We start from the raw sequence: 27,819 nt of genomic DNA, 5'->3' as shown, positions 1-27,819 counted from the left end.
GGAAAGGGGAATGGGAGACCTTAATTGTGTTATACAAAGGAACTGCTCTTTGTTGTGAGGCTTAAAAGGGGCAAAACCAAATGGAGTGGAAATCTTCTTAGGGTTTGTGAGGAGCTATACTGCACTTGCTGTGTGCTCTGATTTACAGCTCTTTCTGTCCTAATGTCACTGAACTCACCAGTGTGGCTGCTTGGTTTGACTAAGGATCTCTGGTGAGGCAGGAAGCATAGCAAAAGGAATTATCATTGTATACAGGACAATCTTACTTAAAGCAGAAGGAGAACCAAGCAGAAGGAGAACCAAGCAAGAAGATCTTCCCAGATTATATAAAAGTTTGTTCATTTATCTTCCTGTAGTTTATGCTTCATTATTTGAGCTGCCTGGCAACCTACCATGCTTGCTTTCAGATTCAAAAGAATTAGATAAAGGAATGATGAATAAATGCTGCCAAGGGGTAGCCAGAGAAAAATAACCAGCACAGCCTCTTTGTGGCTGTTCAGCCCAGCATTCTTGTTAATTAATTGATTTGCTTCCATTATATTTTGCTAAATAAAAGTTAGGAAGATTCCCTGGTTTGGGGACAAAATGCCTCCATGCAAACAGCTTGATCTTGATCCTTAGCACACTCCAGAAGTGGTATCTGGAGTTAGAAGGCTTTCATGGTGTTACAGGAGGTTCTTATTGCAAATATAACATGGTATCAGCAAGTTGCTGAATCGTCATCCAATCTCTTCCCCAGAGCAGATGAGATGTATTCAAAACAAATACACATACAGTCAGCAGCACCTAGATGTATCCCCCCTCCCCCCACAAAAGCAGTGAAAACTGTAGACACTCATTCTAGTCTGTGACCTCTTAACACTTTGATGACAATAGAAAACTATCTGTACAGATAACTGGAAGGAATGTTAAATGTCATTTACTCCCTAGATTGCAAAAGTTTATGCTGGAATAACATGACAATCTATTAGGATTATTTTTCCTTTCTAGAAGATTTCTAGAATTGTTGAATTATTACTAAGGACTGAGCCTGGAAAGTCATGACTGATTGCCAGACCTTTAAAACTTAATGCAGCTATGGGGACATGATAAATTTAATTACAGATGTCATGCAGAGGAAAGTGGTTCTTTAGTCTTTCCCTCCCATAATTTTCTCAGTTTTACCATGCTATCTTAAACAGAATTTACACATTTTTAATACTACAGATTGCAATGAGGTTAGAAAGACACAACTTTGTTTAGGATTGCACTGTCAAAGTTCCTACCCAATAAGGAAGAAAAACATATAGGCAAGATAAGTTTTCTACCTACTAAAAAATAGCATCTTGAGGGGATGACTGAGATAAGGGAAACACTGTGAAGGAACATCTCCAGTTTCTACCCTGCTTGCCCTGATCAGATCAGCAGGGCTTTCTCAAAACTGTACGTAGTAAAATAAAAAAGTCAAGATATTGGTGACAAGTTTTGGGTCCTAAATGAGAATGAATGAAAAAAGAAGAAGGTAAGAATGGTAGGTCAGAAGAACCTACCATTCTAAGAAAAATGAAACCAACTATTCTATTTAATATGAGTAATTAGCATAGTATCTATGCAAATGGGTGCTGTTTTTCAAAGTTTCTGCACATTTTTAAATCAGGCTGAAATCTCCTTCATTGTAGAAGACCATGAAGAGTGTTTAGTGTTCTAATTTAGAAAGAACATTCTCTTTCAAATTTAAAAGGACTATTTAAAATGATTGGATAGAAATGAACTGGATAGAAACGAACATTTTTATAAAATGTCAAACTAGTGATTTTGTAGTGAAAGAAACCAATATTTAACCATACGCGATAAGAAGGGAGAGATGAATTTGAAGTGAAAGGCTAAGCAAATTCTAAGCAAAAAAACTTCAAATGTGAAACTTTTGTTGATCTTTAGACTTTTGACTCAGGAGTAGGTATTGGAAACAGAATGAATATGGATAACATTTGCTATGGTACTTAACAACATTTTGAACTGCTGTGCCAAAATTCAGACAATGAAAACGTATATCGTCAATACTTTGTATTTGCAAAAAGGAATGACTGAATAAGTGAGATGTTAAAATAAATATTCTGAATTCCATGAGTCTACAGTGAAAGACTTTGGTATTTCCTGATTTGTCAGAGATTTCCTTTATTTTTCTCATTACTAAACTCAATTATATCTGTTTCTTTAGTATCTAATTGTTCTAGTAAATTACAGATGTCAGATTTATTTACAGCAACTGGAGTAGACACTGGATTGCTTTCAGTGTTTGTACTGCTTTTTCCAAAGGCTGTTCCAGACTCTGTTAAAACAGGTGCAGTTTTTGTGCTGGATACCATAGGGTGTATATGAAAATGTTGAGATCCCCATAGTTGATTATCCGGAATGTCAGATTCTGCACTTTGAAATAAGTCAGGTGGTTTTCTGTCTGTTATGCTTGTACACGAATCCACTAGTTCTGAGTCCATATGAAGTGAATCAACTTCTGAAGGAGACACTGGAGAATCTGCAGGGGTGGTGTCTGGCCCACACAGGATCAATTTAACTTCTTTCAAGTTGGGGTCTGACTCACTTTGACTTCCAGAAACTTCTTCTCTCAGGACATTAGTGGAATTGCTTCTTTGTGGATCCAATTTGGATTCATTGTCCTTTGTTACAATAACAGTATCTTCTGAGACCAATGAGTCCGTTTTGGATATGCTTTCATCCAGACTGGATTGATAGCATACCTCTGTGGGTTCATTCTTGCTAGTTTCTCTGATGATCCCTAGATCCATGCCTTCAGGCATCCTAAAGTTCTTATCATGCCATTCATGGTTTTTCCTACTGTTCGAGCTTAAAAGTCTTGCTCTAGAGTGCATTTCTTGTAAATTGCCAATGTGCTGCATCTCATGGGATGGGAAAAAAACTGAATTCTCACTTGACTGCCTTTGGTAGGCCCTCTTGGTTGGAGTGGGGGATTCTTCACGGACACTCAGAAATCGCTTCACTTTTCTCAGCATTGAATTCTGCCGTTTGGGTTTGTCATCATCACAGATCCAGTTGTCTCCCTGGAGAAACTGGCTATCGGCCAGACTACAAAATAATATAGGAAAACATCTGTTACTTTTAACCTTTGTTTTATCAATAGAAGTCACTTGCAGCAGTCATAACTGAAGTGTGATTTGACCTAAGTTTCAGAATATTAACAAATGTATACATTGCAATGGTAAATCTGCAACTAGTAGTATATGTACAAAGGCCATTGCTTTTTAATACAATTTGTGTAAGCATAATTTGTGGTTGGATTACAACATATTTGGATATGTTTCACTCCTTCTTTCACCCAGCATGTTTGCACTGACAAACCCAGACTTTCTTTCCTGACACTCATCTTTCTCTTCCTTGTCAACTATATCTTCATTACTTCATTTTTTATTCCATGGCTCTATTCTGTTAAATATGGTGCTTTTCCTTTGATGTGAGAGTCTCCAGCAGAACAGCCTCCTGAATCCATCAGGGGGAAGGGCCTTGCACTGGAGAAAGCAACCGCCATCAGCAGAACAGATCTATGGGTTTCAACACCTCAGCTTTGTTCATTTAAGCTCTCCATCTATCTGGCCCTGTCTATGGCCCCCTTTTCATGTCATCCCTGCTACTTGGGAGCTGCTATCACTGTGGTTTGTACACATGTCATAAAGGTAACAGGAAAAACTGCAAAGGAAGAAAGTGCAGTCTGGCTGTTCCTCACATCACTATTGCTCCTCCTTGAAACTGAACAACATAGGCACAGGAAGAAGATACTGCATGATTTCTTGTTGTGTGTACCAGGGCCCAGCAGGAGCAAGGAGATGAGAGAAAATGGTGGTGGAGGCAAGGGGTGGTTGAAGTTCATACATCTATTGAAGTGAACTCTGATAGCTTATTCTGGAATAAAGTGATACCTAGAATCATGAATATGAATTAGAATGTTTTCCACATATTTTGAGATGTAACATCCAGAAACATCCCAGAAAACATGACATCTAATAAATATGGCCTTTGCCAGCTCCTTCACACTACATCAAATGAATCAGGAATCCAGTGGCACCTTAAAGTCTAACAAAAGCATCTTCATTGGAATGTGTTTTAATGATCTGGTAAGCTGAGTTGGTGAAGAATAGTTTCTGACCATGTTTGGAAAGAACTTTTAGAACCACATACCCCATTTCAATAGTAGATCCAAGAAAAGATGGAATGCAGTAATCTGCTGCTGCTAGTGTATATGGAGGGCGGGCTGCAGAATCATCCCAGTAAATATCTTTTTTCATTTTTGGTAAATTCATATGCATTTCATCAACAGCCAGAAGTGATACCTAAGATAATGTTTATGAATTAGAAATATTTGCAGCTTTTCTAATAACTCAGCACTCAGTTTAGTTATGATATTAGGAAGCAAAATCAGAGTGGTGAAGATTGAAATTCTTTTTGAAGATAAGGTGGGGTTGGAAAATAGACAGAGTGGTGGCATAAAGCTGACACATGGGTATGAGGTGCAACTTATTAATCCTGTGGATAATGGAATATTTACATCAAGTTGGTAACTGACACAGTCCACCGGCTGATGAACCCTGAAAGTCAAGCTGGACATGACACTGAAGATCAAGATCTTATACCAGTTTTTTTTAAATCAAAGAAGCCATAGGTCAAGGAGCAGGAATTGGGTTGTCAACATTCTGCTGGGAAAGGCAAGATGTTTACAATTTCCTCTCTGCACTGTTTTCTCAATATAGACTAGTCCCCAATTGCTATTTGTCCTGAAGAAGGAAAAAAAACCCAGCAGCTTTTGAGGAGCACTTTAAGTTGCAGAAATAACATGGGGGTTGAGTGGGAATTGCTAAAAACTCTTGATTCTCATTCTCCACACCCTCCCTCAATAGCTTTCATCTAAAATAAAACCGTCCAGCCTGGGAGATCAAAGATCTCTGTCAATTTAGATCTCTTCAGCCAAAGGATAGGGAAAATAAGTGTGTCTTTACCATGAGTCAGCAATGAAACAACAAGGATAATCTGTATCAATAATGTGCTCAAAAACTAGGCTAGGCAAGTAGATATTAGATATGACTTAGACTAGGCTTGGTTTTCCTGCAAGAGGACCAGGAATTAATTAAAATAAATTTTAATACCTTCCAACTGTAAATTTCTGGTTATTTGTTTCATCATATATAATCCTATTATATAAAAGGCTAGCCATGGTGGCGATGACTCACTTCCAGCCAATCACTACACATACACAGCTTGGGGGGCAGGGCTTACACAGAATGGGTCAAAACAACCTAAACAAAACAGCAGAATGTGGTGGTTACTCTCTGCACACTCACCCTTCTCCCCTACTGCTGAATAATTATAGTCACTGTACCATCTGCAGCTGCCTGAGGAGGAGCAGGCACAGGTGTCAGCTGCTCCCCATAACTGCTGCACGGCAATACAGGTGTTCAGAAACAGGAGGAGAAGGAAGAGGGAGCTGATGACACTGGGTTGAGGGAGGGAGGAATGGCAGGAGTGGTTGCTCCCCTCAGTCACCACTATAGGCTTGCATGCCTATGCAAGCATTCAGGAGGAGAAGGAGGAGAGAGCTGGTGACATGGAGCTAAGAGTGAAGGAAAGGCAGAAGGGGTTGACCCTCTTGGTGGGCATTATTAACCCACCAACAGTTTTTTAAAAGCCTGTTGTATTTGTTTGTACAACGGACTTTATTGCTAGTATCACATATTTATCAATCACAGAAAACATATTTTATAGTAAATTAAAAATGGTCAAGATGAGAAAATGAAAGACCCACTCTGTGTTTTAAGTAATGTCCCATTTTAGAGGCTACATGATACCATTATGTATAAAAGGAAAGGTTATAGCATTTGAATAACAATAAAGGATGCAAGGTAATCTTACCTGCAGATTTCTATCAATGCACCAATTTGTTTCGAAATCGTCATCATCTTCACCAAATGGATTGATAAGTTGCTCAGCAACCTGTAGTAAGATTCACACAGAAGATATGGGTGTACGGCCTAGTGCTGAAGCCAATGAAGATCAATTGTATTGGTATTCACTGTCTCAAAGCCATTTCAAAATATTCTATTGCATTCTAGTGTGTGAAAGAAACAACCTGAGATGTGGCCTAGGGTTGGGATCCAGTTATCTTCCAATTTTTTTGTGGTCAAAGGGTTTACAACCTCCAGGTGGAGTCAGGAGGTCTCCAAGAATTACTAGTGACTTCCAGACTACAGAGTTCATTTCTCCTGAAGAAAATGGAGGGTGGACTTTATGACCTCACGTCCCTGCTGAGTTCCCTTCTTTCCCCATACTCCACCTTTTGCAGCCTCTACCTCCAAATCCTCAGGTATTTCCCAATCCAGACCTATCATAGAAAACTTTTCATCTCTTTATCACCAACAGAAAAGTTGCTCGGATTCGTGGTTGATATGTGTGGCAAAATGATGAGGTATAAAACACCCTGTAGATAAAACATCAGCACCACCACCTTTATTGGCATTGAATGTTAAAAGTTAAAAGTTACAGAGTATTGCACTTTGAGTCACACATCCTTAAAGTGATTGAGAGAAACTTGGCTACCTCCACTGTTGTTTGAGAGCGCTGATCACCTAGAACAGAGGTCTTCAAACTATGGCCCTCCAGATGTTCAAGAACTTCAATTCCCATCAGCCTCTGCCAGCATGGCCAAGTAGCAGGGCTGATGGGAATTGTAGTTCCTGAACATCTGGAGGGCCATAGTTTGAAGACCTCTGACCTAGAAGGTGGGGTGTTATTACCTTATCAGTAAATGAGCTTAAAACAAATACAATAAAGGCTGGGAAGAAGAGGGCAGAAGCTTTTGCATGCTCTTTAAGATTTAAATATTGGACCTTCCTACTTTCTATATGATGGAGGCAACCTTCAAAAATGAATGAGGAATTAGATGTGGTTTTCTCAGCAGACAAGCTAGTATTTCTTGGTGTTAGGAAGACCTATGATTTCATGTAAAATTACATCACTGTTAACATAGAAATGGAACCACAAGACTCCTTGGAACAACTTGCTTAGCAGACATTAGTGAACTAACAGCCAGCCAGAGAAATGAAATATGAAATATATATTCAAGAGTGACTACAGGGGGAAACTTTGCACTGGCTCGAGGTCTGGCTAGCCTGCCATGGGGCACATGGTATCATTCTCTAAAAGGAATGCAACACAGAACAATTAAGTGCTATTTTGGGATTTCTGGCTGCAACAATAGACAGGATTATACTCTAAGTCAGGACAACATAGAACAGGATTAGCAGTTCCTCATATGAGTGAACCATTGTCCTATATATATGACTGGTTGTCCATGAATGATTTCAAACTGTCTGTTTTACTGTGCTTACAAAGGATAAGGTGAATTTTAACACTTATATTCTTTTTCCCACAAATGAATTTTTTTCTCAAAATACAACATTTTTGCCCTCCACAGTGTCATTTGAAGTCTGCATTCCATTTTAATGTCATTGCAGAGCCTAACCTATTTGTGTATAAAACAAGGCTGACAGAATCCTGTGGTGGTAGGATAGTCTCTTTAGACTGAAGGTGGAAAAGAATCGCATTTTCAGTTCCCCACCATGTAACCCCCCCCCCCCCCCCGAATCAGTTCATTTATATAACTGCAAGTGTTATCTGTAGGAAAATGAAATCCCTCATCTGTGGTCTGAATGTGTACAATCCATTCTATCACTTCAGCACTCTACCACTTAATGACTAGCTCATATTCAAACTATTGATTGCTCTATGACAAGGTCTCTGTGCTGTGGAAACTGTCAGAGTGAACTAGCAGTGGTAGAAGTGGAGGAATGCATTGAATGATTCCTGTCAGTCAGAATCTATGGTATGTACTTCTCTTTCTCATGTGGAGATCTGAAAAGTTTTATCCTGGTTTTTTTTCCTGGCCAAATTATATAGGGTGGTGGATATTATTCTATGTAGCAGCTTAGATTTGAGACAACCCTAATCCTGAACACCAGGTACCTGGGCGTGCCTTGACCACTGCCCCTGCTGCTGCCCCCACACAAAACCCCTGTGGTTCCTCTAAAATTCAGCTTTCTTTTCTTTTAGCCAAGTAGTGCCAAGACTAGCTAGAGACTGAAGGCAGGGGACAAGGCCAGAGAAGGAGTGTGTAGCCCTTAGCCTTGTCCCTGTCTCCACTCCCAGTCTTTTGCCAGCCTTGGTGCCACTCGGAGGAAAGTGAGCTGAATTTTAAAGGAGCAGTTTCTTTAAAATTCAGTTTACTTTTCTTCCAGCCAAGCGGTGCTGAGGCTGGCAAGAGTCTGGGGGAGGGACAAGGTCAGGGAGGGTGAACCTCAGTCTCAGATTTGCTCAGCTAGAAGGACACTCAACTGAATTTCAAAGGAACGACAGAGGTTTTTTTGTGGGGACGGGAGTGGTGGGGGGAATGCTGATTTAACATCTTGCCCTGTATGTTGTTTTCTGTAACTATGCCCCTGATTGAGGGGCAGTCATTATTGCTTTCTGTTCTTGAAAACCTATATGGCAGTTACTAATATTCTTTTATTTTCTCTATATGTAGAAGATATTTGGCTGCTTCTGAGAACAAGCTATTAAAAAGTGGTTATGGCAATAGATGACCCATACAAACTCTGCACTGTGATTTTCTTTTGGATGAGAGGAAATCTACACACCTGTGCCACACATTCTTGGTTATGAAGACTCTCCATGCAGCTGAGTTGTCACATGTGGAAAAAGGTTTACAGAGCACTATTGCATAGAAACAATTTCTCATGGTTTCCACTGTGAAGACTGCATTTTGTTAAGTAGACGACTTCAAGTAGCCCTGGCTTAGACTGGTGCAAGAATCTTCATTCTTTGCATTTCACAGGACTCTTCATTGGGCAGAATGGAAGTCTGTTTATGTACATACATTCATAGTTCCCTTGTTTAACAAGTGGCAGGAAACAAACTTGCAGTGATAATAATAGGATATATATGAGAATAGATATATGAGAATAGACTGCAGATAATGGACACTACAAAATGTTTGGCATTTGCAGTATTTCTGGTTCACTGCTTTTTTCTCAAAAAATGCCAAATGCCAAACATTTTGTAGTGTCCATTATCTGCAGTACAAATGTGTTCAACCCCTTGTAATAAATATGGTTGGCATAGAGCTGTCCTGGCACTCCTGTGCAGAAAGGCATTTTGTGTTCACTGGGTAAGCTACTAGATGCTATGTTGATTTTGCAAGCAGAAAGATCTTGCACAACTGGGGTGATTTTCGCACAGCACAAATAAAATGTCTTGGGGACTTCAAAAAAGTGTCTTGGGAAAGATGTTCACACAGCTTTCCCCTTCAAAACATCTTCAAAACATTTTATTTTTCAAATTGCTAAACTAGTGATCTTCCCCCTCCCCCCAAGCACCCGTGTTGAACAGCTTCCTGCCTGCTGAATGAACAAAAGCAGGCAGGAATGCTTTATTTCTCCTATCCAAACCTCTTACTTTCACGTTAGCTACTTGCGCCTGCCATTTTGTGTGCTGCAGCAGAGATTCTCTGAAGGTTCCCCACAAAGGAACCTTTTTGGACCTCATCTGTATGCGATTTCCATTTGAAAAGTAAAATAAAAGTTTGTTTTGTCTAGTGATTCCAAGCATGTCATTTTTCCTTTTTTTTTTTGAGGGCGTGGTCTTGGGGCATGCTCATTTCCGACCGCGCATTATTTAAGTGAGGTTTTTAAAGCGAAAACGGCTGTGGGGAGCTCGCTTCCATGCTCAAAAGCAGCGGAGTCAAATGGACATGGTTTAAAAGATCTTAAAAGATCTTCCAAATGGTGAGTGGGGAAAGGCCCTGTGTGTAAACTAAAAAAAAAAAAGCTAACATAGACCTTTTAAAATGCATGCAGGACATTTTATTTTTGCTGTGTGGAAATCACCTGGGTCTTTCTTGCCTCCTATGTCTTCCAGGGGCTCCTAGTTTTTCAAGAAACTCTGTTGCGGTTTGGGGGACACTCTTGGATGAAGTGCCATATAAGCAGCAGCAGTGAGCAGGGAGAATCAGGCAACAATCCCCACCCATGTTTTCCCCTCAGAGCTGCTTCTGCTCAAGCACTGGTAGGATCTAACCCAATGTTACTTCAGCTCTGTAGAACACAGTAAAAATATGGACAGCAGCATTAACCAAGAGCCCTTTCACTTCTGTTCACTTGGATTACTCTCTCTTATCAGTTTTCTGAGATAAATTAGAAAAAAATTATAGTCACCTATAATTGCAAAGACACTTTACCTTTAGCCATCCAGCATAGAAGAAAAACTGTAACAATGTGAAGATTGGAATGTAAAGATCTAAATCATGACCTGGATAGTTCTGATCAGGCTCCAAAAACTGACGTCCTATCAGGCATGCAAAGAAGAAGGTATATACAGCCAGTGTGACAACCTAAAATAAATAAACTGCATTCAAATACTGCTATTAATAAATTCATATTTAATCAGAACACCTTTTATCCAAAAGCCATAACATTTTGAACACTTTTAAAAATACACAGTGATTATACCAAACATGATACAAACTGAGATATGTAATATTTTAAAATATATTTTCTGATATTTAATTGCCATCAAATATAACTTGAACAGAAAAGAGAAGTTATTTTTCAACCCAAAACAAAAGAGGGGGGCATTAATTACGCATCTGCCTATTGCAGGTTTTCATTGCTCCTATTTGAGGGCTACAGACCGCTTCATATCTCTTTGTTCTCCTGTTGGCCACGTACAAATAAATCTACTCACATGCTAGTTTAAGCAAATGCATCATGGGAGAGGGTGGACCACTCCAAAGTTGGACAAAAGTGATTTGGCCCAGCTGAATGGTTCTCCATTCCCCTTCCCTCCCTAAAACCTCTTGGAATTTGAAGGGCAGGAGGAGACATATATCACTTTAAAAATTAAATAGATCACTTTAAATAGATCATGTTTAAATATAGATTGAAATTTAAACTCAGCACCCAAGATGTTTTCAAACTTTGGAAATCATGGAAATTTGCAATCATTACCTGTGTGTACACTAGTGGAATTCCCACCCAGTCATAACCGAATAGCAGGCTACACCATGAACGATATCTATTCATCTCCTAAATTAAAATAAAATAAAATGTACAATGTGTTATCCAGAATAATGTCATGTATTAATATCACTGACTGATCTGCTGTTATGGCATGCTGAGATTTAATTAATAAAGATATTTATATCCTGCTTTTCTCTGCAATGGGGACCCAAAGTGGTCTACCACATTGTACCCATCTCCTCCATTTTGTTTTCAGAACAATAGTCCTTTGAGGAGAGTTAGCCTGAGAGAGCGTGACTGGCCCAGAATTACCCAGCTGGGTGAAGGTTTGAACCCAGGCGTACCAAGTCCTTGTCCACTACTATACTTTGCCTTTCATTTCAGCCTTGGGTATCAAGTATTTTTATAATGTTCTGCTGCTTTTTATTACTTACATTCAACAGTGTCTGTAAATCTACACTGTCTCTGATCCTTCCATCTTTTCGTGCTTTAGATGCTAAATTTCCAAACCAGACAAATGGGACCCAGTATTTAAGATGGGGAGACTGAAGATGATCAAATAGTTTCCTTTCCTCTGCTGTCATGAAACCTGTTTTAAAAAGAAATATAGCTGGCTTCTGTTATTTTATTTCTTGTTTTGAAACAGTTGCTTGTGGAAAAATGACTGAATAACTTCTGAATCTTTGGAAGTATTCACATACATGAATGCTAAGAACACAAACATAGTTGTGTTGGATCAGACCAATGGCCCATCTAGTCTAGCATTCTATTTCACAGTGGCCAATCAGGTCGACAAGCAGAAAATGGAGGCCAAAGCCTCCTCCTTTAATTGTCCCCTAGTACTGATATTTAGAGAAATACTGCTATTAAATATAGAAGTTTCATTTTAGTCATCATGGCCAATAATGACTGATGAACCTATCTACCATGAATATAGCTAATGATTTTTAAAGCCATCTAAACATAGCAGCTATCACTGCATCTTATAGCAGTTATTCTTTGAATGAGAAAGTATTTCATTTTGTCCAGAGACGTATCTTGGGGGGGCAGGGGATGTCCTGATTTGGGCACCACTTTTGGAAGTCACTGCGGGGGCACCTTTTGGCTGTTCCCTCCGCCCTCCCCTCCAGAACCAAGAACAAGAAGTAGGGCCCACTGGCAGCACACAGCAGCCTGACTAGTTTTTTCACTCAGCAAGTAGGGCCTGGTGGGGGCAGGGGCAGCACCAGCAGGAGGTGGGTCATAGCGGCAGCAAAGGCACTTGCCCACTGATCAGACAGGTGCACTCAGCAGTCTGGCCAGTCCTTTCAAGCCCCGACCTCTTGCTGCTAATCTTCCACCTGCCTCCCCCCACCACTGCTGCTTTCCCGCTTGCCCAGCTCCCCTGCTGCTACTTTCTTGTCCTCTTGCCTGGGCCCCCGTTGCTTACTGCTGCTCTCCTGCCTACCTGCTGCTGCTCTCTCACCTGCCCCCAGCCTCCCGCTACTTTTCTCCTGCTCGCCCAACCCTCCCACTGCTCACTGCAACTCTCCTGCCTGCTCACCCAGCCCCCCATCGTTGCTATGGCTCTCCGACTTGCCTGCCGCTGCTCTTTGATCTGCCCCCTGTCACTTGCCATTACTGTCCTGCCTGGCACTCCATTGCTGCTCTCCCGCTTGTTCACCCCCAACTGCTTCTCCCACTGCAATTAGTGTGTGTATGTGTGTGTGTGTGTGTGTGTGTGTGTGTGTGTGTGTGTGGGGTGTGTGCGCGCGCACAATTTCACTGGTGCCCTGGGCACCATTTCCTGCCAATACACCATTGTTTTTGTATGTTCTGAACCTATTGTCCATCAATTTTATTAGGTGCCTGTGAATTCTAGCATAATGTGAGAGGGATAAAAAAAATCAATCTATTCACATTCTCCACCACATGCATAATTTTATAAACCTCTGTCATGCTGAAAACTGTCATTTCTTTAAACAAAAACCCCACACACTCCTTAGCCTTTCCACATAGGGAAATTTATTTTTAACTTACATTTATTTTGCCAAAATCTGTGATTCTTCTTTTCTACCTTATTTGGGAAAGGCTTTTACTTTTTAAAGGAGGAGGAAGAGGAAGAGGAAGAGGAAGAGGAAGAGGAGTAGGAGGAGTAGGAGTAGTAGTTTGGATTTATATCCCCCCTTTCTCTCCTGGAGAGAAGGAGCCTTCTTGCCTTTTATGGTTTCCTTGATTTTGTTCATTGAACACACAGGCCTCCTCTTATACTTGGTGGTACCTTTCCTAATCTGTGGTATTCATTCCATCTAAGCCAGTGATGGGGAACCTGTTGATGGGTAACCCTGTTAAGCCCCACTGATTTTCATGCAAAGAACTAAAGCATGATCCTTCACCTGGGAGTAAGCTCAGTTGCTGGCAATGGGGCTTGCTTCTGAGCAAACCCTCCTAGGGTCGTGATTCACCTGTTGGAAGAGTTGTACGGTTGCTTCAAAGCAAAGCCGACTGCCACCAAGCTTACTCCCGAGTAACGTACGCTTCGGAGCCAACCGTTTTTTCTAAACTAAAACCTCAGTATTCAGGTTAAATTGCCGTGTTGGCACTTCATAATAAATAAGTGGGTTTTGGGTTGCAATTTGGGCACTTGGTCTCGAAAAGGTTCACTATCACTGTAAGCTAACATTATGGTAGATGTAAATAATTTCTAAGCATCCTGGTCCTGGATGTGATTCTTTTTTGTCCTTCCTTTCAGCCTCCTTTTACCACCTCCATACTAGGTCTTCAAGTGTCATATTTATTAACCAGTGCTTAAATTAGGGATAGTTAATGAAAGATCAGTTAGACACATTTCATCTTTTTCTTTATTCAAGAAACTCAGGATGGCCTCTTGCCCACTCCAGTAATCATGTAAGATTGGTTAGGATGAGAAAGAGGGATTAATCAAAAGTCACCCAAATCCCTCTTTCTCGTCCTAACCAGCCTTACATGATTACTGGAGTGGGCAAGAGGCCATCCTGAGTTTCTTGAACAAAGAAAAAAAAGATGAAATATGTCTAAATGCAGAGGCGTAGCTACCATGGGGACATCCGGGGACAAGTGCCCCGGGCGCCACCTTGTGGTGGGCGCAAAAATTGCAGGTTCGTTAGTGGCTTTTTCTATTTTTCAGGGTTTTTCCCATTTTTGGCCTGCAGGGGGTGCAGTTTTTAGGCTAGCAGCACCAAACTATCAGACTATTATCAGGTGACTCTCCTGATGATACCAGCCAAGTTTGGTGCAGTTTGGTTCAGGGGGTCCAAAGCTATGGACCCCCAAAATGGGTGACCCCATACTCCATTATTTCCAATGGGAGCTAATAGTAAATGGGGCTACCATTTTGAGGGTCCATAACTTTGGATCCCCTGAATCAAACTTCACTAAACCTAGGTGGTATCATAAGGATAGTCTCCTGCTGATACCACCCAGGTTTGGTGCAGTTTGGTTCAGGGGGTCCAAAGTTATGGACCCCCAAAAGGGGTGATCCATCCTCCATTGTTTCCAATGGGAGCTAATGGTAGATGGGGCTACCCTTTTGAGGGTCCATAACTTTGGGCTTCCTGAACCAAACTTCACTAAACCTGGGTGGCTTAATCAGGAGAGTCTTCTGAAGATAACCTAAAAGTTTGGTACTGTTAGCTTAAACATTGCTCCCCTGACAGGCACCCTCAAATTTTCCCCAGGTTCTCTCTTTAAATCCACCTCCTTTGGAGTGGATTTAAAGGGAGAATCTGGGCTCCCTAGATTAAAAAAAACATTAAAAGTATTGTTGAAGGCTTTCAAAAACCAGATTCAACTGGTAGTTGTGAGTTTTACAGGCTGTGTAGCCGTGGTCTGATAGATCTTGTTCCTAACATTTCGCCTGCATCTGTGGCTGGCATCTTCAGAAGTGTATCACAGAGAGAAGTCTGTTATAAGAGAAGGCTGGACACAGTGTATAATAGACTTCTCTCTGTGATACACCTCTGAAAATACCAGCCACAGATGCAGGTGAAACATTAGGAACAAGATACACCAGACCACGGCCACACAGCCCAGAAAACCCACAATAACCAACATTGAAAATGATGCTGTTTGGGGTGGGGAATCTACCCTGAAACAGCATCACTTTCAATGTTGTTTAAACTAGGGAGCCCAGAGTATCCCCTTAAGGTGGATTTAAAAGGAGAATCTGGGCTCTGTAGTTTAAACAACATTAAAAGTGATGCTGTTTCAGGGTGGATTCCCTGCCTTCAAAAAATAGCATCACTTTCAATGTTGTTTAAACTAGGGAGCCCTGGGTGTGTTCAGATTTGTGTGTTGGGCCATGTTCTATAATGCAATGGTGACTTTGAGATGACCTGGTGCAAAAAATGTTGTTTGGTCGTGGTGGGGGAGGGATGCTGCCCAAATGGGGGGGGGGGGGCCGCAAAACTCAGATTTTGCCCCGGGCTCCATTTACCCTAGCTACACCCCTGTCTAAATGATAAGGTTACAAATTGCCAGGTGTTATCTGAACATCTCCTGAGATTATAAGGTGAAAGAGATCAATGAATGAAAATGGCTATTTTGGAAGATGGACTCTGTGGCATTACACACTATTTGAAGCCCCTCCCCTCCCTAGATCCTGCCCTCCTCAAGCTCCACTCCCAAAATCTCCAGGTGTTTCCCAACACAAAACTGGCAACCCTACCCAGTGAGTTTCATTGCTTAATTAAGTTTGAACTTGGGTGTTCTTTTTAAAAGTCTAACAAGCCAACCTCTGCATGACATAGGATCATTGGGAACCTGTGACCTGGGATACAGCTTTATTTGAAGCAGTTTTATCCTGTCCCCGAGGGCCCTCTCAAATTAAACAAGGCATGGTTAAAAGCTGCTGTTGTAAAAAGCAGAAAAAAATTGCAATGTGGACTTCATACACATTTTATCACATTGCTATCTCATGGTACTCTGGAGCAGTCAAAACCCCCTGCCATTCATATTAATTTCATATTAATTAATGCCATTCATATTAATTTCTCATCACTGCCCCACCAGTGACCTCATAACAACAAGACATATGCTGTGTGAAGCTCTTGCTGCCTGGAGATACAAATTTTATTTTACAGCATACCTGACAACACAGTGCATGTGTGCTTCAGATAGTTCTAGCTCCCAGATCAGTGACTAGAAAATAGAATGGTTATTAACAATTGAGACCTTGGTTGCCCCAAAATAATTAAGGAGATTGTTAAAGTCCAAGTTCCCCTGAAATCAATGGGACAAGTTAATCACAACTAAGTACCAAATTAGGTGAGATGCAGAGTCATAAAACAGGCTCCCAACATGTTTTTGTTTTTTCCAACTTATAGCCATGACATGTGACTATGGGTTTCCCCAGAGTACTATCAGGAGGCGGGAAGCTATTTTTCCATTCACAATTCCTAGCTTCTTTTCCAGTCTATTCTTTGAAAAAAGTTATATTAACTAGAATTTTAAACCATCGTGATCACCTATTGTTCACAATGAAGGCAAGAATTATGATCTGAAAACAGGTCTGCTGCCACTGGCCCCTACATCAACAGTGTTGTACACAAGGATTAGGTAGGATTGCAAACCTCCAGGTGTGGCCTGGAGAGCTCCTGGAATTACAACTGATCCCTAGAATATAAAGATTTGTTTCTCTAGAGCAGGGGCCCCCAAACTTTTTAAACAGGGGGCCAGTTCACTGTCCCTCAGACTGTTGGAGGGCCGGACTAAAAAAAACTATGAACGAATTCCTATGCACAAATGATTGTAAAATGTTGGATTTCACCTTTCAGCCTTTCTGTCATGGTCTATTTTTAGAACAGTGACCAAAGTATGTCAAGTACAGGCTGGGCTCCAAATATTGTTGGGGAGGCTGTGGAATACCTTCCCCTGTAAAAAAAAAAAGCAGAACTTTCCCAATGAAGCATTCCATCTAACCCAGGATTAGGTATCTTCCTGGGTCCTTCCTCCCTAGCAGCCAGCGAGCGATTCGCCAGCCTGGCTGATGCCAATGGGAGTGAGGCGGAACAGAAAGCCTGAGAGCAACACATGGAGTAGCCGAGAGGGAAGGGCGGAGCAGGCGTTGCCACGTGTAAGGTTTCCAACTCTGGGTCAGAAAATTCATGGAGATTTGGGGGTGCCCTCATGTAACTGCAATCAACAGCCGTTGGGGCTGGTTCCTCCTCTCCCTCGAGCCCCCACTGCACATGAATGGAGCCATCGCCGCCATGCCTGGCGGGCCGGATAAATGCCTTCAGGGGGCCACATTTGGCCCCCGGGCCGTAGTTTGGGGACCCCTGCTCTAGAGAAAATAGCTGCATGGCAGGTAGACTCTATGGCATTATAACCCAGTGAGATCCCTCTCTTCCATAAACGATGCCCTCCTCAGGTTCCACTGTCAAATCTCCAGAAATTTCATCACTCATAGTTGGCAGCCTTAGTCTTAGGGTGTCATGGGGTATGGAGAGAGTATTATGTAGGCCTCCATTTAAATAAAACAGATGGTTTTCCTGCATTTGAATCTAGGCTTTTAAAGAAACTGTATCTGCCTGTGAAGTTAATGTCTACTAATGCTGTAACTTGTTATGGCTGTGTAGCTGGTGAGTTAGTATCCTTCTAAATCAACCATTTTCTGATTGGCCTTTCTCAGAACAAGGTTGCAAGTGCTGGCTTTGTCTGTGAAAATTCCTATGCCTTATCAGCATATTTGTACACAGTAAAGACAGTTCAGTTATTGCCACCTGACTTGGACAGAAATGGAGACATAGGTGAAAAATAATGGACATTTACATTACCTGCTTCCACTATGTGGTCCGTAGTTGGAAACCTTTTGTAGACAGCTGTGCTCACTGAACGAAAGATTAGGAGGGATGTTAAATTCACATAACGCATTAAAGTTCTTCTAAGTAAGCGGCCATATTCATCTCTTCCCTCAATAGTACTGGAGATTAAGAACATAATTCTGTCTGGCCATGGCAAATTGACAAATTGGTTCCACCATCGGTTCACTACTAATGTAACATAAAACCCTGGAAATAAAAAGAAAACAAAATGATTCACAGTTCTTGCTGTAAAACTTACATGAATTTGGGTCTTCTAAATTTTTTGGTGGCTTCCCTTCCTGCTGGTTCTGTGTTTGCTGGTTTTTGTTCGTTTTTCTGGTGTTGTTGGGAGCTGGGAGGGTCTGTGGGTCTCCGCACATTAGTTTATAGGGGTTTTTTTGGGTGGGATTGTTTCTCTGCTGAGAAAGGTGGTAATATTTCTGGGTTCTCTATATTTGAGCCACAGTTTTCCAAATTGTTAGATTTAATTAAAGGCTGGTTGTAAAGGGCTTTGCAACAGTTTGTTAGAGTTTCATTTAATTCAGTGCAGTAGGGTTTCAGTTTCCTTCTTAATAGGATATTAGCAGGTTCAAATAAGAGTGAAGGTTCTAAGTTTGCAAATAGTTTAATAGTGTAAAAGTAACCTTTTACTTTCCCCCCTCCATAGATAGATGCTGAAGAGGCTGCCAAATTCTTCTATCTTGGCTCCATTGTAGCCAATTGGGAATTGCTGGGAGTGCCTGTAGAGGGTGCATTTTAAAGGTAGAGGAACCAAACTTGCAGGGTGGCTTTGGGAAATTCTCCTGATGAGAGCACCCAATTTTGATGATGTTTGGTTCAGGGGCAATGGGGGATTGGAGCCACTCCTTTGAGGACCGATAGCACCCCCTTCCCCAAAACTGAACTTCACCAAACCTTGATGCTATTATCAGGAGGTTTTCCTGAAGCCACCCTGAAAGTTTGGTGCCTCTATCTTGAAAAATGTGCTCACTGCATACACGTCCAGAAATTCCCCATTGGCTGCAATGGAGCCGTCAGTTCAATGGGAGAATTTGGGTGATTTCTGGGGTATCTGTAGAGGGTGCATTTTTCAAGGAAGAGGAACCAAACTTACAGAGTAGCTTTAGGAGACTGTCTTGATAAGAACACAATGGTTTGATGAAGTTTGGTTCAGAGCATCCAAGTTTATGGACCCCCAAAGTGGTAGCCTGCATCTCCCATTAGAAATCATTGGAAACAATGGGAGATGGGGGCACCCCTTTTGGGGGTCCATAAAATTGGACCCCCAAACCAAACTTCACCAAACCTGGATGGTATCATCAAGAGAGTCTCCTGAAGACACACCTGCAAGTTTGGTGCTGCTATCTTAAAAAATGCACCCCTGACAGGCACCCTATATGAAACTTCACCAAACTTGGGTGGTCTCATTAAGAGAATCTCCCGAAGCCACCGTGCAAGTTTGGTGCCTCTATCTTAAAAATGCACCCCCTACAGGTAGAAAATAAAAAAAATTAAAAAATCTCCCATAATGTTAAATGGATTCGAATCTTTTTGCTTTTTTTCAGGAAAGCCAAATTTTGGTGTTTTTTTTTTTTTGAGAAATCCCAATATTTCCACGTTTTACAAATCAGATATTCCGGGTTTTTTTGTTTTTCATAATTTTAAAACCAGAAATACCAGAATCCAAATTTTACCAAATGTTTTAGTTCTTGCTCAAGTCTAAGCCAAATGGCCTTTAACACAACGTATCTGTTTATAGGGGAGCTCAGATAAACTAGTACTAGTTCCTCAGGTGTATTTTCCCACCATGGAATGAAGGAAGTGCCTATATTAAGGGATAATGTTCACATTTATTTTATTTTTATTTTATTTGACTTGATTTCCTGCCCACCTTGGCTAAGGTTAGGCTCAAGGTGGCTAACACACATATTTAAAAACAGTCATGACAGTATGTTCATTTCAGTCAGAGTTCATGCAATTCCTGAGCCTTTTCCCTTAACTGGAGAAAAAATAAGCCTTTGTCTTCAGATCAAAGGAGAAATATATGGGGTAGAGTCCATGCAGACACTCTCCCCCTGTTGCCACTGAGGGAAAGGTAGTGTTTACTTTCAAAATGGCATGCCAAATCTTGCTGTCACATGGTGTTCCTCCTCGCAGCCCTTTAAAGGAACTGTTCTTTCTTTTCCTGCCAAACCATGCTGCCCCTCTATAGTTTGGTTAAAGAAAAGTGAGGTGGATTCAGGGGACCTTGGAGGCATTGTTGATGAGTCTGCAGATTTGTCAAGAGCAAGAGACAGGAAAAAGGGGAGGAGTGGATGAAGGTGGGAGATGCAGTGAGCAGCATGGAGATGAGGTGTATGTGGGTGCTGTACCTGACTGTTTCCATGCCATTTGCTGTCTCTTTTGTGACAAGGGGTAGGTTTTCATACCCCTGCCAGGAAGTAACCCAAGACAAACTAGTGTTGTTGACCCTTCTCATGTTCCGAGTGCAACCATGGACCCTGTGGTTGCATGAGGACTCTAAGCAGCCATTGGGAGGCCACAGTTGAACACTGATGTCTGCTCATGATGCATCTGATGTGCAATTGAATCAAGAATTTTCACTGGTGCAATGTGATTTTTCATAGTGGATTTAGCATGCCCTAAGTTGCTGCTTCATACCCTGTTTCCCCGAATATAAGACATCCCCCCAAAATAAGACGTAGTAGAGGTTTTGCTGAAGTGCAGAATATAAGGCATCCCCCGAAAGTAAGACATAGCAAAGTTTTTGTTTGGAAGTATGCCCGACGAACAGAACACAGAAAAATAAGACATCCCCTGAAAATAAGACATAGCACATCTTTGGGAGCAAAATTTAATAGAAGACACTGTCTTATATTCGGGGAAACACGGTATGCTTGAGGATGAACAACAGGAAGATCAGGGCAGGATTTGTGCAATCTGCACAGTGTACTACATTTTTGCATTACAATCTGCATTACAACCTAAATCTGGAGTGGGCATTTTCTGTGGTGGCACCTTTTCTCTGATACATTTGCCTCCCTTGAGGCTTGCCTGGTGATTTCTTTATTGTCTTGTAGGCACCAGACCAAAACATATTTTTAGGTTGCCAGATCCCTCTTAGCTACTGGTGGGAAATGGAGGGGGGTAGGGTTGCAAAATCCTGGTTGGGAAACTCCTGGAGATATGGGGAGGACAGGGACCTCAGGGGGGTTCAGTACCAGAGTTTACCCTCCAAAGCATCAATTTTCTCCAGGGGAATCATGGATGCCTGTAGTCTGGAGATGAAGTGTAATTCCAGAGGCTGGCAACCCCATTTTTTATTGAGGCTTTTATTAATTTTTTTTTAATAAAATGTTCTGCTTCTGGACTGAAAATTGTTTTATGGATAGTATTGTATGCTGCTTATGTCCCAGGGCTTGGTTTAATGGCCTGTTCTTTTTATATAGATGATTTATTGTTTTAATTGTAAGCAGCTTCTAGTCTGAAGAGGTGGCATATGTATCTCCATAATGAATAAAGAAATAAAAAGAAATAACTGTAAATGTAATATGATGCCCTATTTTTCTTGATGGCATTCCTGGTCTTCCTTTCAGGTAACCAGGGTATCTTAATATTAAACAATGCTGGTGATTTATTGCAGAATACTAGTTTCTAGTATGCCTTCTACATTTGAGCATAACACCACAAGGACATAGGGGATTCCCATCTCTATTAACCTTGCAGGGCATTTCTAAGAAAGATTTACAAAGGATCAAGCTCTGTCTTGTCCTGTCTGCTGTTTCTCTCTCTGCATTTGCTGAGTTGATGTGTTGTTTTTCCCTAAGATACTATCTCCTGGAAAATCAGTGGAAAGGTTCTTAATGGAGGTATGTTGTGGGTTTAGTTTCCATAGAACATGACCTTACCAAGCACAAAAGTTACTGGGATTTGTTCAGCATATTTGTCACAGTATAATGAAAGTTTTTCAAAGTATCTCTTTTGGCTTCCTGTAAGAAAAAATCTGTAAGAAAAAAATAAAAGCTTGTTAATGAGTTTGATAAAAGGAGCAAATGGTTAAACATTAAAAATGTGAATGGGAAACCTGGATAATGCAGCATTATATTTACTCCTAACATGGCAGGTGATAAGGAAGCTGACAGGCCTTGTACTTCTAAGACAGGCAAATGAATGGGAAATTCTGTGATGAGCAAAATCAAATGGATGATAAAAACATGTTCAAATGTGTTATAGGTTCAATGTTCAATGTGCTATAGCAATATTTAAAAACCAGTATATTAGCAATATAACATTAGTAATGCAGACCATCCAAAAGGAAGCACATTTACACAATCCTCTAGCAAAAAATAGAGGAACGGGAACAATAAATTATGCAGGTTGTAATAGTAGGGACTGTGGCTGCTGCAAACTACATATTCACATCAACCTCCACTCAAACACATTCAGCTTGTATAATGCAACCTGTTTATTTTATAGTATTTGTATACTGCTTTCAACTATGATAGTTCTCAAAGTGATTCACAGTATAAAATCAGTTGATAGTTTGTTCTGATAATGCGTTGTCGAAGGCTTTCACGGCCGGATTCAAATGGTTCTGGTGGGTTTTCCAGGCTGTGTGGCCGTGGTCTGGTGGATTTTGTTCCTAACATTTCGCCTGCATCTGTGGCTGGCATCTTCAGAGGTGTATCACAGAGAAAAGTCTGTTTCACACTGTGTCAAAGTGAGAAGGGAAAGTTTAGTGTGGTATATTGTCCATGTCCCAGGGTGGGGAACCAATCATTAAGTGTTTGGGTGGAACTTGCTATGCAAAGGTGTGGTTTCTCAGTGATACACCTCTGAAGATGCCAGCCACAGATGCAGGCAAAATGTTAGGAACAAAATCCACCAGACCACGGCCATACAGCCCGGAAAACCCACCAGAACCTGTTCGGATAATGTTGCAAGCTTTTGAATGGTATATCTGAGCATCTGAGCATACTTTCTGAGCCATATTATTTTGCTGGTCTGAGAAAATTTCTGAAGCCAAGAGAAAGGAACGTCTTCTTTAAGCTATATGTCTTTAGGATACCAGGTGTTATTGATGGTGTCAGATTGAACTCAGGCTGTTGCTCGCCCCTAGCAGCATTAGTTGATCTTCCTGGCACTGTGATTGTTGCTGCTTCTCTGGGCAAATGGGAATAACAACTTCCAGAGCACAGAGTGGTAGGCCTTGTCAGAGATACTGGGAGGGCACTGATGGAAAAGGTCCTCTACACAGCTGATATTGATGTTTGGTGACTCACTGTGTCCATAACAGTGGCTACAATAATATAGCTTTCTGATGAGCTGTAGCTCAAATAACTTGGAATGAAATCTCATATAAACATAGAGTTGATTCACATTAGAATCCAAAGTGGAGCTTTACTCTAAGTCCACTGAAATCAATGGACTCAGAATGATGTAACTCTGCTTAGGATTGTACTGCTAATGTGCATATTCAGTTTTAAAGCAGACTGAATCTTCACTGCAACTCACCATACTCAGAGCTGACATCCAGGTGGATTCACAGTTTGAAGCCATCTCAACAATTCATGTATTTCTCTCTGATATAATTCATTGGCATAATTTTTAAGTGCATATTTCTTTGATTTTTACCATGAGGATTGTACAAATGATCTTGTTTTTGCTCTACTGTTGTAGCAATATTATATGATTGATGTGCTATTATAGAAATGGTATTGGACAAATCTTGATACTTTGGGCACATCAATCACAACCCAAGGAGAAATTGCAATGAGTATCACATATGACACCAGAGGGGCAACATGTTTCACAAAAGTGAAAAAGATGTACCTGTATAGTATACTTATTGCTGTGTAAAGACTAGCAAAGAGAAGGAATTCCCTGTATAGCAGTTTGTAGATGCTTCCTTTCCATTTGAGAAGCAGTCTATGAAAGCCAAAGAAGGTAGCATTTGCAACTTTACTGGAATAAGTGACTGTCATCTTCTCTGATGACTGCTTCTGGAAAAATAGAAGGTCAAAACACAACAGGAAACCAATCACATTTTATGCAGACTGTTGACTGGTACATATACAGTACATATATTAGCTGCCAGCATGATCTGGGTTAGCATAATATTCGCAACTGGCTGCATGAATGCTGTGATTTCATTCTATATTTTCTCAAGCTGTTCTTCATGGCTGTATGGTATTAAACATGTGCCATAAAAAAATCACAGTGTCCCCAGACTGATGACACCAAATTTTCCATATGCGGCAATTCTGCTTACAGAGAATGCACCCAGAATGGGGAAGGGGCTTTGGTTCTGTGGTAGAGCACCTGCTTTGAATGCAGAAGGTCCCAGGTTGAATTCCTGGAATCTCCAGGGGAAAGGATCTGGAAGCAAATGATTTGATAGACCTCTGTCTGAGATCCTGGAGAGCTTCTGTCAGCCAGAGTTTACTGACCTTGATAGTCCAGTGATCTGATTCCAGGCGGTTTCATGTATTCACAAAGCCTTATTCAACTTCCAGTAATGGCAGAAGACCAAGGTATTAGCAGCTATGCCATAATTTACTGCTTGGTGGTCTGTTTTCCCCCCCAGTGTGCTCAGAATGTGACTTCCCATGTGCAATCAGCAGTAGAGGAATGGGTAATTCTTAGGATAAGGCACTCTACAAATTGGTCTTCTTAATGAAACATTTTGTGAGTACTAACTATGCTAACTATGAGGTTGACAGTTAGAAAGTGTATGAGTGTGGCTGTTATTGGCAGTATATTGGAGCCTGGGTGAAGGAAAAATATCTTAAATATAGCCCCAACAGACAGACAGACAGACAGACAGACAGACAGACAGACAAGCAGTCACATAACAAGGCTATGAAGTGCAGTTCTTGTCATACACTTTGGGCTTTGCAATAAACTTATTTTCTGCTAGAACACGGCCATACAGCCCGGAAACCACACAGCACCCAAACTTATTTTCTCTTTCCTTCTCTTTTTGTGTGTGTGTTAGTACTAAACACATTGCTTGCAGACTTGTTCTAGTTGCTCATGTGTAAATAAACTGTGTGGAACTTAGACATATGTATAATGAATGGCAGGATTGCCCCTTGGGCCTCAGTTCACATAAGTCCCGTTCCTCAAGAGTATTAGCAGTGGACCACTTATTTACTGAATTTCTCAGTGCATCCCAAGGAGGGAACAAAGATTTTTAAAGCAAAAGTGATCATTCTCATGAGACAGTGTAAAAACATTACCCTTCCCCTTTGAACTGGTAACCAAATAAACTCACCCTAATGAAACAGTCATGCAGTGTTTTTGAAAAGCATTTGAGAGGTAGCAATTCCTGATGGGAAGCATTTTTTTCATTATGAAAAACAGCCACCAAGAATGGAAATAGTCAGAATTTTATTTTCAAATGTAAACTTTATTGGCGTGTTGCCAAGCTAGATAAACTGATGCATAAGAGTGTGTATATGTGTACAGTGCTTATATTATGTACCTGGTCACCCTAGTTTCTTTTTTCTTGGCATCTACCCATGTTTCTTTTAAAACATAGAGGAGTGATGTTTGAAGTGTCTAGGGGAACCCAGTTTTAAGCACCCCTCATTCTGTTATGAAGTTTGCTTGGACTATTCACACCCAAACGTACCTAACAGAGTTGCTGTGGGGATGAAATTAGTGGGGGAGGCCTTCAACCCCTCTGTCTTTCTCACTCCTTTGAAGACAGGTGAGATAAATATGTAACAACAAACAAGTGATGGAAAAAGTATAGATAAATGGAAAACATCAATTTTATCTAAACGCAGAAGGACTAGAATCTGCCAGATCTGCATAAACAAGGCTCTTCTATGAAACAGAATTTGCCAAAATGAAATCTGGACATTCTAAAAATGCAATAGAGATTAACTCAGGTGCAGCAAAGTAAAGTTATGTTCCAATTCTGTATGCACTTACCTACAATTCTAAATGGCCATGCAAACACAGATGATGATCTGTGATCTTCTATGGACCTCAAGTAGTTCTAGCACAGGAGCATTTGTTCCCCTCTTCACCTTAGGCACCCGGCTTACCAGGGCTTCAGTTGCTCCGGAGCGCACAGAGGAGTGGACTGACAAGCACAGGGGTTAACGTGTCTTTCCACTTCTGGAAGCCTGTTTTTGCCAAGTTCCTGACCGCTGTCAGTTACAGCCAGGAACAAACGCAAGCAGCAGCTGCTGATCTGGCTCTTTTCTAATCTATAATTATCACTGCACTGCTTATCTAAACGAGGACACCTTTGGTTTGAATGAGGAATTGCTGAAATGATTTGCATCAAACTTTTTGAATCCGGCTTTTCTTTTTTGCATGGTGCCATATAAGATGATAGCTTCCGCCTCCCACACCAACCGTCTGAAACATTGGTACTTTGACAATGCATTCCCTCTTCATATTCTCAGAGGGGATTCTGTGTGATGCAGTAGTTAAGAGCAAGTAGATTCTAATCTGGAGAACTGGGTTTGATTCCCCACTCCTCCACTTGAGTGGCAGAGGCTTATCTGGTGAACCGCACTCCTACATTCCTATTGGGTGATCTTGGGCTAGTCACAGTTCTTCAGAACTCTCTCAACTCCACCTACCCCACAAGGTGTCTGTTGTGGGGAGAGGAAGGGAAAGGAGCTTCTAAGCCACCTTAAGTCTCCTTACAGGAAAGAAAAGTGAGGTATAAATCCAAACTCCTCCTCCTCGTCTTTTTCTTCTTCTTGAAACTCAGATGTTCCTGGTTTCCCAATAGGCACAATAGCACTGACCTGCAATTGTTTAGAAGGCTGAAGGCTAATCAAGCGCAAAGCTCACATGTAATTGTTTCATAACTGATGTAGAGTGAGGATAAAGACTAGATCTGGGAAACCCAAGTTTAAATCCCCACTCTGCCATGGAAACTTGCTGGGCGACCTTAGTCAGTCACACACCCTCAGCCTCAACTCTTGCAAGTACTTGGGTGGGAGACCTGCAAGGAATACCTGGGGCATGACATGGCAAACCACCTCCAAAAGTCCTTGAAAACCACCTTGAAAACCCTATGGAATTGCCATGTCAGCTGTGACTTGATGGCAAAAGGAGGATTTTTATTGTGATGGTTTTAATGCAGCTTCAATGTACTTTATATTTCTTGAAGTAATGCTTGTTTTTAATCATGTGACTGTATACAATTTTATTGTATTTTATACTTTTGTAGTTACTTGCCTTGGGTCCTGAGTTCTTCAGGAGAAAAGTGAGCATATAGATATAATGAATGGATGAACCTGAAGAATTAGGAACTGTGTCATTTTTTCACATGCTGAAGTATCAGGAAGGGTGGGGATCTGACATAGGGCAATGGAAAGGAGGCAAGGAGCTGGCTTGGTTCCAGGCAGCAGGTACAACAGTGAGGTAGGGGCAGCTGAGAATCCCTTTAGGACTCAAAGCTATAATGGTCTCAAATACTGAATAGCAATGATTAACATTAACAATTCAGCATGGTCAATGTGTGGCTTGACTGAATTCTGTGTTTAGATTGGCATATAATAGGTATAGTATGCTGGACCTAGTTTTATTCACATCGCTCAAGGTGGGGTCAGTGAATGGAAAACATTCAGCCATAGGAGGGGACATACCCTAACTATTTTTCTAATGTTGGCAAGTATACCAGTAATTCCTTTGACAATTCTTAACACATGGGTTACAGACCCTGCAAATTAGACTTATTTGTACAACTAAGAATGAGGTAAGCTTGCCTGTCAATTGTTGTCAATAGCAATCTTTGCTCACAGATACCCAGAGGTGGGATCCAACCAGTTCTCACCACTTCTCTAGAAGTGGTTACTAATTTTTTCTGAGTGCCGAGAAGGGGTTGCTAAAGCAACCTCCCTGCCCAATAGGGACTGGAGGTGCGTGTGTGTGGCAGCGCCACTGTTTGAATC

At 41.2% G+C, this 27,819-nt stretch overlaps 1 protein-coding gene across 4 annotated transcripts; it reads right to left on the bottom strand.

The window, feature by feature from the left end:
- Positions 1 to 2,137: 2,137 nt before the first annotated feature.
- BEST3 (bestrophin 3) lies at positions 2,138 to 25,997 on the bottom strand. Of its 4 annotated transcripts, XM_048502334.1 has the most exons (10): positions 25,835 to 25,997; positions 23,726 to 23,895; positions 21,802 to 21,896; positions 17,867 to 18,100; positions 11,507 to 11,661; positions 11,061 to 11,138; positions 10,292 to 10,444; positions 5,914 to 5,994; positions 4,189 to 4,340; positions 2,138 to 3,081 (listed from the first exon to the last, which is right to left on the bottom strand). In XM_048502334.1, exons 2-10 carry the CDS (start codon positions 23,875 to 23,877, stop codon positions 2,142 to 2,144), a joined length of 2,040 nt encoding a protein of 679 aa, XP_048358291.1. In that variant the 5' UTR covers positions 23,878 to 23,895; positions 25,835 to 25,997; the 3' UTR covers positions 2,138 to 2,141. The 4 variants fall into 4 exon arrangements, with proteins under 4 accessions (XP_048358291.1, XP_048358292.1, XP_048358293.1 ...); XM_048502335.1 differs by lacking the exon at positions 23,726 to 23,895; XM_048502336.1 differs by lacking the exons at positions 23,726 to 23,895; positions 25,835 to 25,997 and adding an exon at positions 22,416 to 22,444.
- Positions 25,998 to 27,819: the final 1,822 nt, after the last annotated feature.

This window comes from Sphaerodactylus townsendi, linkage group LG06 (genome assembly GCF_021028975.2).
Source record: "Sphaerodactylus townsendi isolate TG3544 linkage group LG06, MPM_Stown_v2.3, whole genome shotgun sequence".
Classification (NCBI taxonomy): domain Eukaryota; kingdom Metazoa; phylum Chordata; class Lepidosauria; order Squamata; family Sphaerodactylidae; genus Sphaerodactylus; species Sphaerodactylus townsendi.
This window is presented reverse-complemented; position numbering and strand designations above follow the sequence as displayed.

What these genes read in the sequence shown, in the direction of transcription:
- BEST3 (XM_048502334.1), bottom strand. Translation starts at nt 23,877, where the DNA reads ATGACAGTCACTTATTCCAGTAAAGTTGCAAATGCTACCTTCTTTGGC. An exon ending in ATTTACAGACACTGTTGAAT is followed by an intron (nt 11,139 to 11,506) that starts GTAAGTAATAAA and finishes ATTTTAATTTAG; the next exon opens with GAGATGAATAGATATCGTTC. An exon ending in GGATCTACTATTGAAATGGG is followed by an intron (nt 3,082 to 4,188) that starts GTATGTGGTTCT and finishes ATTATTTTGTAG; the next exon opens with TCTGGCCGATAGCCAGTTTC.